The 12418-nt window shown below is 43.7% G+C and overlaps 2 protein-coding genes across 2 annotated transcripts; one reads left to right on the forward strand and one right to left on the reverse strand.

The window, feature by feature from the left end:
• Positions 1-245: 245 nt before the first annotated feature.
• Positions 246-1831, forward strand: iscua (iron-sulfur cluster assembly enzyme a). Its single transcript, XM_083644588.1, has 5 exons — positions 246-369; positions 577-690; positions 802-912; positions 1023-1101; positions 1254-1831. The coding sequence occupies exons 1-5, from the start codon at positions 268-270 to the stop codon at positions 1343-1345; spliced, it is 498 nt and encodes a 165-aa protein (XP_083500714.1). The 5' UTR covers positions 246-267; the 3' UTR covers positions 1346-1831.
• Positions 1832-5770: 3939 nt separating this feature from the next.
• Positions 5771-10372, reverse strand: tmem119a (transmembrane protein 119a). The gene is made up of 2 exons (XM_083644584.1): positions 10248-10372; positions 5771-8661 (listed from the first exon to the last, which is right to left on the reverse strand). Exon 2 carries the CDS (start codon positions 8644-8646, stop codon positions 7918-7920), a length of 729 nt encoding a protein of 242 aa, XP_083500710.1. The 5' UTR covers positions 8647-8661; positions 10248-10372; the 3' UTR covers positions 5771-7917.
• Between the last annotated feature and the right edge of the window lie 2046 nt (positions 10373-12418).

Genomic DNA, 12418 nt, shown 5'->3' on the forward strand with positions numbered 1-12418 from the left:
CACCCAAAGTGCCTCTGACGAGTCTGACAATATATTTCACTTGGTTAATAATAATAGCAGTTATCGGTGAATAATACATTATACCTGATTATACCTGACACCTGACCTGCCCCCTCACAAAACGGACCAGTGAAATTCACCGCTGGCCACGCGCACGGGTCCCCTCCCCTGGCCGGGGGCCGGGCTAGCAGGGTAACCTCCCCTCGTGATCACTCGGCAGTTTCCGTGAATCATCGTCTGTCTACCACAGATCGCAAAAAATAAAACATGGCGATGGTCTCCTTAGGAAAGTGTGCGTCCCCGCTGGTGTTATTTGGCAGAAGGTTACTCGGCCCGGAGCTGAGTGAACGTTGTTCATATCACAAAAAGGTAATCAATTTAATGTCTTCAACTTGTCCTTCACATGAACAGAATATTTATAGTTATCCGTGTAAAAAACAAACACGCATAGGGCGTGTTTGTTTTCGCCAGTAACGTTAAAGGTATACTATCGTCCTCTCTCAACAACATGACTGAACAACAAACGTTGCTAGCCTAGTTATATCTGTATTTTGTTTCCTCTCTGTCTTTTTGCAGGTGGTGGACCACTATGAGAACCCCAGAAATGTGGGTTCCCTTGACAAAAATGCCAAGAACGTGGGGACTGGATTGGTGGGTGCACCAGCCTGTGGTGATGTAATGAGACTTCAGGTATGGATGGAGGTCAAAGAGCTGTGGTGTTTGTCCCTGTCTGTCTTCCAGTCAGTCAGTGTCACATTATGCAGTTAATTAATATGCAGTGTGAATCTTGATTCGTTACAGGTCCAGGTGGATGAAAATGGAAAGATTGTTGAAGCAAGATTCAAGACATTTGGCTGCGGCTCAGCTATTGCCTCTAGTTCTCTGGTAACCGAGTGGGTGAAGGGGAAATCTGTAAGTTGGCACATCCGAGTTTGAAGTCAAACAGTGGCCATTGCCTTTTTGTTATAAGCACAATGTTTTGGTTTCTGGGATTTCTGGTTATTCTGTTTTCCATCATGCAGATTGATGAGGCTTTGAAGATCAAGAACACAGACATTGCCAAAGAGCTCTGCCTTCCTCCAGTCAAGCTTCACTGCTCTAGTAAGTTCAAGGCAACAAAGTAAATCATTCATTTGTGTATTGTATCACACACTGGTCAAAAAACACAATATTCTTCTGAAAATAACAGGTTTTGCTGCATGGTTGGAATTTATGCGACTGTTTCTCTAACTTATCTACTCCCTCTCTTTCAGTGCTTGCAGAAGATGCCATAAGAGCAGCCCTGTCAAACTACAGACTCAAACAGCAGGATGAGAAGGAGGAGCATGTGAAAGCCAGCAGTTAGTATCAGTGTCCCTTTAGTGATACTGTATCTCAGCAGCACCAGCATGGTAATGATGCATTGCAGTGTTTGTTGGGCAGATCGGTGGGAAAAGTCAGCTGTTACCCCCTAGAAACTCTATGGAAACCTTCCTGTAACACTGCTGTGGTTTCAATAATTTGAGCGCAAGCAAAGATTCTCATATCGGAGAACATAACTGCTACTTCTAGGCGTAGGTGTTAATGCTGTTTATTCTGGATTGGGCTTCTAAATGTGTTTTTCCTTGGATTTTGGCACAAGGGATAGTAACATCTTGTCCTGTGTATTAATTAATAATTGTACTCTTGCCCCTTTGGTTGTAATGATTCTCAAGTTAGTTCAATATTATTCTTGTTGCAGGGTGTCTGTCTACAAGGAAAATTAACTATATATAGAAATGAGGAGTTGTAATTTGAGTTGTATTTGTTGTGTATATTTTTTGGCATTAAAGCTTTATTTGGCATGACTGATTACGGTATATAAACTCAGTGGTCATTAGGAGGATTCACTTTAAAAATGCAGTTATACACTCACCGACCACATTATTAGGAACATTATCTAATACTGTAGGTATCAGCTTTCAGCTTAATGTCAACCAGCTACCAACGTGACATCCGCCTCCAGGTTTCACATGTTGCATTCTGAGCTGCCTTTGTGCTCACCAGTTTACCACAGTAAAGAGGTTATCTGAGTAACTGAAGCCTTTCAGTCAGGCCATTCTCCTCTGACCTCTCTCATCAACAAGGCGTCTCCGTCCATGCCATGAAACTGCCACTCCCTGGATGTTTTGTTTTTCTTTGTTTTGTTTTTCGCAGCCTGTGTAAACTCTAAGAGACTTGTTTGTGAAAATCCCAGGAGATCAGCAGTTTCAGAAATACTGAAAGCCTGGTAGTCTGCCACCAACAACCGTGCCACGGTCAAAGTCACTGAGATCATATATTTAGCAGCTTTCTTTGAAGCTGCTGACCTGTATCTGCACTGCTGCCACATGATTGGCTGCATGGATAATTGCATGAATAAGCAAGTCTACAGGTGTTCCTAATAAAGTGCTCGGTGAACGTATATCAATAGCTAAACTACACATACAGAATATAACACATTGGATACAGGACATAAGATTCTGTGTATGCGCTTGTCTCATTCTTACTGAGAATTAGTAGAGATGTGTTAAAGTCGTCTGTGTCGATCATCAACCAGCAGATTTAAATTAGGCCAACTTTAATTTCTCAGGAGTTTAAATTAGCTTGGACATGGTTGCAGTGGAGCCACTCTCTGTTGGTGCATCAGGATTCTTTTCAGTACAAGCAGCACTGCCAGCATTAAGAGAGCTACCAACACACACAACACCACCAGCAGAGAGATGACCACTGCAGAGTCCTGCTGAGCCACTGGCCGGGGGTTGGGAGTGGGCAAGGGGCCAGCCTTGTCTGTGGAAAGCGGGGAGCCTGTCCCATCAATAGAGGTAGCATTTCTCTGAGGGTACTGTCCTGTGACATTGTCTAGGCACCTTGGCTCCTCGTCAGGGGGAGACGTAGTTGTTTTAACATGGGGCAGGGTGACAGATGGTGGTGTTGCATTGAGGGACAAGCACTCTTCATAGCTGAGAGTCTCTAACGAGTAGTATTCATGTAATATATGAGTCAAAGGGACATCCTGTTTGCGAACTTCAGGTAGGAGTCCAGCATTGGTGGCTGTTTCCTTAGATTTTTGCTGCGATGATCCATCTGTCAGACCTCCCAAATCGCTCTTTACACATGAGGATTGGACTCCAGCCAGTGCTGTGGGCTTCACTGTCGGGGTCTCCAGCTTTCTTTCTGGTCTAGAGGAGACGCCAAGTTGGTGGGTTCTCTCATTTGGCCTCAGGACACGAGGACAGATAGCCATGACGGAAAGATTTAGAAGCAGACGGTGTGCAAGATGAACTGGCTCGGTGCACACCAGGTCCGTGGCCATCCTCAGCCTCCCACTCAGCAGCCAGCGGTAAAGATACAGAATGTCACACTCGCACACCCACAGGTTGTTCGCCAAGTCCACAGATCGGAGACGTGGCAGGCGGTCGAAGGCGCTCTCCGGGACCGAACGCAGGCAGTTGCTGTTGATCTTCAGAACCTGCAGGTTGACCAGTGCCGACAGCGAGGGCAGGTCCAGGGCAGAGATGCAGTTAGCCGAAAGGTCCAAGTGGGTCAGTGAGGGTGGAAGATCCAGAGGCAGGCTTGTTAGTTTGTTGCCCTTCAGTGTCAGGACCTGCAGCTTCCCAAGGCCCTGAAGCGCTCCCGGCTGGATGGCACGAATGCGGTTGTCCTCCAGATCCAGCCGAGTGAGGTTCCCCAGTTGCCGCATGACGCCGGAGGTGATGTAGGTGATGCGGTTCTCTTGCAGCTGCAGCGTCTCCAGGCTGGACGGCAGGCCGCGAGGGAAGCGGGCCAGCTGATTGTGACTGAGGCTGAGCTCGTGCAGACCGGCGAAGGGCCGGAGCAGGTGGTCTATGTTACAAATCTGGTTTCTGGCCACAGAGAGGCCCGAGGTACTGAGGGGGACTGTGCGAGGGAAGGACCTGAGACCCAGGGACTCACAGAGAACCAAAAGCCCCGGGCGAGGACAGCAGCAGCCGGGTGGACAGGGAGACATCACCAGGCAGGTGAGAGGACAGACACAGAGAACCAGTAGGACACCACATCGGCACCACGGCATGACTCACTGTGAGGGAGGAGAGAGCACGACATGACGAGTGTGAATACAATGGGCAACAATCCGAAGTCCACTACGTTGTTTGTCATTTTAATCCAGATAAGATAAGCTTGACCTTTACTAGTAAACATCAAACAGCGTAGAATAAAGTATTGAGGATCAATCACTCACCATTCTCTCATATCTACTCCTCCGAAGAGATTGGCAGCCTCGCTTCCCAGTGGTCCTTACATGATCAACTGTCTCTCTAAAGATAATGACCGCTGTTGAGAATTTCAAGCAGATGCTCATCAAAGTTTAACGATAGCCTTAAGGTGCTGTATTACCCATTCTGGATCCTCTTCACCATTCAAACTGTTTTCAGAGCTCCGGGTTCTTTTGTCAGTGGCAAACAATGAGATGCATCAAAATGCAATATATGCCGGGAGCTTTCACAGTAGGTGCAGTGCGAAAGAAACCATGCAGTTGCCCTAAATATTCCCTCATCTGAGGTTACCGAAGGTGGAGGTTCTCGTGGTTTAACCCTAAGAGAGGGTGAGCGTTAGCTAGGTGAGCGTAGCAAGCAGGCCTCTGACAGAGCTTGGTTGGGTGGTCCTGTGGCCTTGTAACTTCCTATCACCTGGTGGGAGAGTGAAAGTGAAGGTAGTATTTTGCAGAATTATTTAGCACCTCATTGACAAAAGAGCAGGGAATCTGACCCTAGTGCGGCTCTGTCAGCTCTCACATTTCAGCTACTACAAGGTTACGCGTTGCTTTTGAGCTGTTCTGCCAACATTGATGTTTGCTCTGGGTAAGCTGACACTCTGAATACCTGCTGATCATCCTAATCAAACTCTTACTTTTTATTCAAAACCTATTTGTGTTCTAGTTAATTCTTATGAAACATAACATTCTTATGCACTATTTTTTTTAAACAAATTTAACAATAGTTGTTGGTCAATTTCTTGGCATTTATAAAGAAACTACCCATAAAATATAACTAGTAGTTTTAAAAGCAAAGTCATGAATATAAATCTGTTTGCTGGAGGACTTGTCAGTACTTGCATCGTTCACATGAGGGCAGCATTAACCTGGAGGCACTCAGAGGTTCCACACATCAGACACAAAAGTTATTTGAAATAAAGATCAGAGTTTTTGCCTCAATAGAAACAAATCAGTGCTTCCAAGATTTTAATGGGAAAGACATCATGTCATGCTGTGGAGGAAAAGTGCTGCATGTATCTGGTTGATGGCTGTTGAAATATGTATAGAACTTATTCAGGGAACAGCAGCAGGACAAAGGGGGCTCTCGTCATTTGTAGGCTCGTCTAGTGCCTTTTGCTGCCTTTGTGTTTGTGCAGGACTTCACATGGTGGGGCCGACTACCTTACCAAGGCCAAGCATAAAATGAGGAGGAGACGCCAGCACAGGGTGTGGGTGTGGGTGAGTGTGTACTTGCACCTAGATGTAAATACAACGTTTATAACTTAGAAGAGGACAGATATTACAAATCTGACATTAACCGTAAAAATAGCTAAAGCTACACATGGTTCTTGAGTAAATAGCTCAAAATTACAGATTCCAAAGTTATACATAATGTGCATGTAGCTAGGATCCTGTCTTTTTCACCCTTTCATGTCATTTCTAATGTTAGGTTTCTTGTTAAATGTCAAAACTGTTTGACTTTCATCATGAAACGATTTCCACCGTTTCCGCCACACATTTTCAATAACGACAGATACATCAACATCAACCATTTTATTAAACTCAAGCAAAGAGAAATTAATTATCATCTTGTAAACAAAACTGTCACTTACAGAGGAATCTGCCTCGAAAGCTATTTGGAAAACAATCTTGGTTAAATGAGGAAAAAAGTATATAAACATATCAAATTCCGGCCCTAATGCAAACTGAATATCACACAGGGTTTAAATTCATAGAGTCGATAGCAAGTAATGGGGCAGTGAGCTGAAGCTTTTCTTTTTTCAGATGTTCATCTCCAGTGTAATATGGATTTAAAGTCAAATCATGTGAAATAAAAACATCTCAGCTTTTGATTTTATGTCTTTACTCGCCTCCATTGGTCTAAGTCAAACCATATTAAAATAATAACACTAGCAGAAAAGGTTTTTGATTTAGATCAGAAAAAAACATAACATTAAAAGCAATAAACTATATTCCTAAAATCTATCTCATACATAAATATGACCAATATTCAGTTTTGAAAAAACTCTAACTCTGATTCACAAAGCGTTTACTCTAAAGAACAAATTAAAGCTGTTTTCCAGAAAACTATTTGTAATTTTAAGGCTGACCTTCACCCAAATTACCAACAAAAATACATATTCAGACAAATAGGGATGCTCAAAATAATGATTTCTTTCTTTCTTTCTTTCTTTCTTTCTTTCTTTCTTTCTTTCTTTCTTTCTTTCTTTTATTTTTTGCTGTTCAGCTACCCCGAAGCTTTGGGTGTAAACATTTGTGAATTAGAGCCTCAGAGTGAAATCCAATATGATATGAAATAACACAATGTAAATACAAAATGAAGTTAATATGAAAGTAAATATGAGGAGATTGTGGTTTTTTACATCACATCCAATAAATCAAGGTTACTGGCATCTCATTTACAGCACCAAAGATCTTATTGGACTGAGCAAACAGAAACATGGAAACACAAGAAATAAATTATCAAACTTTCACAAATATCAACATTTGATGGCCAAGTTTCTCTCAACTATTTTCAGCACCAGGGCACGTAGCTACTGTATGGGAGGAGATCAAGGATTAAAACCTCAACAAGATCAATCAATCGAGACTCACAGCCTGTGCAGACTACAGTAACATTTGTCTCGTGTAGATGCCTGCTGTCGCTGCTGCCCATTCATTTTGTATTGGATATGTCGCCAGGTATCCCAGCATGCTTTGCAAGGCGATGAGCGGCAGACAGCAGCAACAAGAGGAGGGGTCAATTTGAAATCGACCAATTGAAGACGGCGTCTACACCCGACAAACGTCGCTGTAGTCTGCACGGCCCATCAGCAGTGCCATAGCTAAAAACACCAGGATGGTGGTTTCAGCTACATGTATTTAAAATACTGTACATGCAGAAGTACTATTTTGTCATTTCTACCTGGCAAGCATGGGGAAATCATCATCTTGTAGACTGCTTCCAGGGAGTTTTACATTTTTAAGATATTGAATTACAGGGTTAGGGTTAGACAGACAAGACGGACAATAGAAAATCAAACTAGAAAATCTTGACCATTAAAAAATCTCTGTTATGCTACCTTAATGGCACAGTGGTGTGATATTAGGCTGTTGAGACTAATCAATGATTAAAAAACAGCTGATTGCATTAGTAAGCTACACCATGAGGCCTCAGCAGTAGGCTACATGAGGCAAATAGACCGCTGTTCTATTCTCTCTCCAGTCCCATGGTGTTCCCTCTAGCTAGCCACACACCTGCTATCAGGGGTTGATGTTTAAGGTCTAGAAGAATGAAAACTGGGGGAAATGGGATCAACATTTATAGAGACAGGCTTTGTGTGGTAACCATAGCAACACACTTGAGATTTTACTCAACTGAGTTTTTAGCTTTAGATAATAATAATAATAATAATAATAAAAACAAAAAAACAGGTAGTATTTCATATGTTCACAAATGTTTGTTACTGTTTCAATTCATGTTTTTTCTTTCTTTTTTTTTTCTTTTTTATACCAAGGGCATGTATCTCATCTTGCTATTCTAATTTGATTCACAAGACATTTAGATATATTTTGCCCACCTCTGTTGGAATAAACCACCTGTCTCCTTATGTACTGTATGTATTTCACGGTTCGATTCCCTACATTTCATCTCTCATGTCAGCACCAGCCTTGAGATTCTCCTCCTAGTGGTTTGCCTTTTTGAGATGGCAGGTGCAGACTACAGGCTGGCTGGAGCTCTGCTGCACCTCCTCTCTCTGCTTGGGCTTTGCTTTGAATTGGGGCTCCTCTCTCCTCTTTTCCACCTCGTCTGCTTCTCTCACCTTCCTGACCTCCTGGCGAGGCGACGACCGGACGTCCCTGCCCTTCTCCCCCACCAGCGCCTTAGAGGGCACACGCAGGTTCTTGGGGGAGGTCTGAGTCTGGATCCTCTTGACGTGGTCGACGGCGTACGGCCGGTCCTGGAAGTCGCTCGAACCCTTGACCCCTGCGGTCTTGTCTGCCACATACTTCCTGGCTGGTTGAGCCACGGGCTTGTGGGCCTCCAACTTGCGCTTATGACTCATGGCGGAGGCACAGCAGATGATGAAGACCATGACGATGAGAAGAGAGGTCACCACGATGATGATGAGCAGGTTCTCCTGCAGGAAGTCCACCACTCGGCTGAGGACGAAGTCCTTCAGGCGGATCATGGTGGTGGTGATGGTGTTGGTGAGCGAGGGAGCGCTGGTGGCGGAGGTGACGTGAGCGGGAGCTCGGGTGGAGAAGGAGGTCGGGAAGAGCAGTTCCGGCTCGCTGCCGTCATCGCCGCTGCCGTCCATGGATGTGTTGAAGAGGGGAGAGGCATGACACCCGCTGCTCCAGAGCACGAGCAGGGCGACACAGGAGAGGTGCAACACCGAGCAGGAAGTCATCTTCTCTTCCGAGTCCTGAAACAACAACAGGGTGGTTTGAATCAAGAGGCAAAACAGGACCCACACAGTCAAATATTCATGCAACAGACACAATGAAAATAATATGAATGTTTTTCGAGGTGTTTCTGTGTAATGCAACTAAAATATGCATTAAAGGAAAATTATTTTTCTTTTTCTTTCAGGTTTTCTTTCAGGCTGTTCTTTCTTGTATCAGATCTATTTTAGCAGGCAGTGGAGTAGCCATTACTTATTCGGGGTGGAGACAGTGAGTTTGGTGCTGAAGGGTTTATAATTTGTCAAGTGGAGGGAGTAGGGAGGCCACCCATCCACCACACCAAAGCCAAGAGGAAGCTATATATTCCCCAGGGAGCAGGGAGGCGTGGGAGACCTGTGGCCGTGGCCTCTATATTTACTCTGGGCAGCAGCTGCCTCACAGCAGACCACAGTGGCAGAGACCTGATGAAGATATTTCTGCAGGCAGGGAACCTGCATTTACTGTTGTGTCTTGAAAACCGTTACAGTACAGACTGACTGAATAAACTGTTCTCCTGTAGACTCCCCAATATTAGATTATTTCTCTCTCTCCGTCCCTCCATCACCCCCCTCCCTCAAGAAATCAAGAAAATCTGTTTTGTACCTGATTTTGTCCTGTGCTACTGTAATATGCTTTGGCAACACGCAGTACTTGATTTATGCCAATAAAGTGTTCTCTGAATCTGAAATCAAGAGGCTGCTTTAGCATTCAAAAGTGTCAAAATTGCGTTTAGGGGAAACCTGAATCTGTTAGCATTTGACATTTTAACACTTAAGATAGTATGTAATTAGACAATGCTTAGCTGTAAAGACAAGCTTCTAATCAGCATCATGTTATAGCCTGCCTGCTGCTCCTGTGATTTACACTGTATGTACCCACGTCTCCCTGTGTGGTCGTACATATATAGGCCTAATACAAACTATGAACCAGATGTTAGGCTGGATCTTCCTCCTTGGATGCACAGCTATAGGATGGCGACTCACTGCACCATAATTTTAACCAAGCCATAATTACATCTCCGGGAATCCACTGGTCCTTCAACTGAAGGCCATCCAGACGTCATGCAATTAATCCATTTCATGTGTCATTTGAGTATCTCAAGATGTAATCTCATATGATCATGTGAAACATCATTAGCTTCTACAGTCTATTAGCTACAGCTCTTGGCATCGCATTTACAGATAAAACATGCCTGTCATCAAAGTGACATTATTAGGAGCTGGATTCCTGCCAGAGTCAGACAGACCGGAGGCATTCACTGGAATGGATATTAATTATGAGATGTTTTTCATTCAATTTAAATTTGACACAAAGCATTTTCTGATGTTTCTGGCAATAGAATAATACTGCTGTTGTCAAAACATGACACTCAGTGATGACTGATGCTGAGAAGGAAAAAGCAATGTATCGCTCAACCTTAAATAAAATATTAAACAGATAATAAATCAACTTAAAAAACAACTTTCTGAAATGTCAGGATACACAGACCGTCCTGGACCCCCTGAAATATTTATCTCAACCTTTCTTCTTTGACAACATGCACTTTAAAATAGAAATATATACTTACAGAATGTGATATCTTGGGTTTGTCCTCTGAGCAGAACAAGACAGAGCGAAAGACAGAGAGAAAGAGAGAATAAGGGAGGGATGGAGGAATGAGAGGAAAGTAAGGGTGGAGGAGAGCTTCCAAGCACCCGCCCTCCCTACTAAGTTATACTGAGGTTTTTTCCAAGCTCTAAAAAGCCTGCTAACTACGAAACGATGTCCATCCCTCCATTTCCCGCATCTCCTCCCTCCCTTTCTACCTCCCATCCTCACCTCCTTTTTGGGATTCAACCATATATAGTATAAGGAACAGCCATATAGAAGTGAATCTATACAATGCAAAATTGTATCATACAGTGAGCAAGGATAAACTGATGCATCCATTAAAGGGACACTTATTATTTTGCACATGATCTCACACATATCCGAAAACTGTCAACCGTTTTGCAGACACTCATTTAGTTTGACAGTTATTGAGAGCTGACTTGAGTTAAGTGTGGAGCAGTGATGTCATCAGAAGGCACTGAATCATTGCGATGGCATCACTGGTCCACACTTAACTCAAGTCTCTCGATAACTGTCAAACTAAATGAGTGTCTGCAAAACTGTTTATAGCTTTCGGATATGTGTGAGATCATGTGCAAAATAAATCAGCATTTTTTTTTTTTTTGGTGAAGTGTCCCTTTAAAGTTCATCATTGGAAGACTTTTGGGTCAAATATCTTTTTCACCAGGTTATGTTTTGATTATCAGACTTTGTCTTGATCAGATAGACAGTCAAAAGTGAGCTTTCTCCATTCACACAAACGTTGCAGTGAGTACATGACTCCTATGGTGAAGGCCAGCGGGTATTTCTGTCCATGGCAGGGCGAGTCCCAAGATTTCTCTGCCTCCCACTGAGTCCTCTCTAATTAAGTCCTCTTGATTACAGCCTGTCCCGATAGGGCATACAAGACCAGTGCACAGGACGGAGGAACGCCTTTCATCCCAAAACACATGTACAGAGTGAACACACACATGTACACTTATAGAGTCTTTTACAAGCATTTACTTCAAGACATCTGCCAATATGCAGGATGGCAATTTGAGACAAGACAATTCAGGTATCTTTATCTCTGTGATTTGATTAGGAGATGTTGATGCTGTGGCTGGTCAGTAGCCTAGAAAGTGTGAATGTGGTGGAAATTCACAAGAGAATTTGAAAGGCTTGGGAGGATTTGATCAAGATTCATTTATAGGTCTACTGGGGTATGAATAGACGCTGTAACACAGACTGCTTCTGAAGTGTGTTACATCTGCTCTTTGGAGAACACGAGTGAAATAGCGTGTTTGGTTATTTCTTCTTGTGGATATCCTCTGTGGTACTTGGCTTACTGCCTCATCTCCCCATAGTAAACACACTGAGACAAAAGTGTTTGACAGAGAAAGTATCAACATACCCATAAGTCAGAGGGGTGGATCTACCGGGGTGGCATAGGGTGGCAGCTGCCCTTCCCCACCCCCTAAAATGGCCTTGCCACCCCAGCTACCACCCCAGAAAAGTTGTGGCTGGTCATCCGCAGCTGACATTACTGGCTGTAGCGGGCTCATTTTTAAAGCCAGAGTGAAGATACTGGTATCATATGAAACTAGAAGACCTCAGACATCCATTGGTACCATGTCATGCTAGCTTGTCAGGGAAGGGGGAAAAATAACTTTTGCAGATGGAAAAACTGGCATGGCCATTTTCAAAGGGGCCCCTTGATCTCTCACCTCAACACATCTGAATGAGAATGGGTTCTATGGGTACCCACGAGTCTCCCCTTTACAGACATGCCCACTTTATGCTAATCCCATGCAGTTTTGGGCAAAAACGTGTAAATGTAAATGTGTTATTTTCCCTAAACCAGTGGTTCTCAAAGTGGGGTCCGGGGAGCCCAAGGGGGTCCTTGACGGGGTTCCCCAACAAAAAGGGGAATCATTTATCTTCACTAATTCCTTCCATAAGTAGCACAATGACAGAATGTATGGCTATTTTGGTCATGGGTTTCATACATGTTCTGTAATAAAACATTACAAGCAAAAATCTTATCAGATGCATCCTGCATGGAAAAAATCTTATCAAATCGGGGTCTGTGGTCTAATTTGTGTCAGTTTAGGGGTCCTTGATGTGAAAAGGTTTGAGAACCACTTCCCTAAACAGTCTTGGAATTGC

This window comes from Poromitra crassiceps, assembly GCF_964638095.1.
Source record: "Poromitra crassiceps genome assembly, chromosome: 10".
NCBI classification, from domain to species: domain Eukaryota; kingdom Metazoa; phylum Chordata; class Actinopteri; order Beryciformes; family Melamphaidae; genus Poromitra; species Poromitra crassiceps.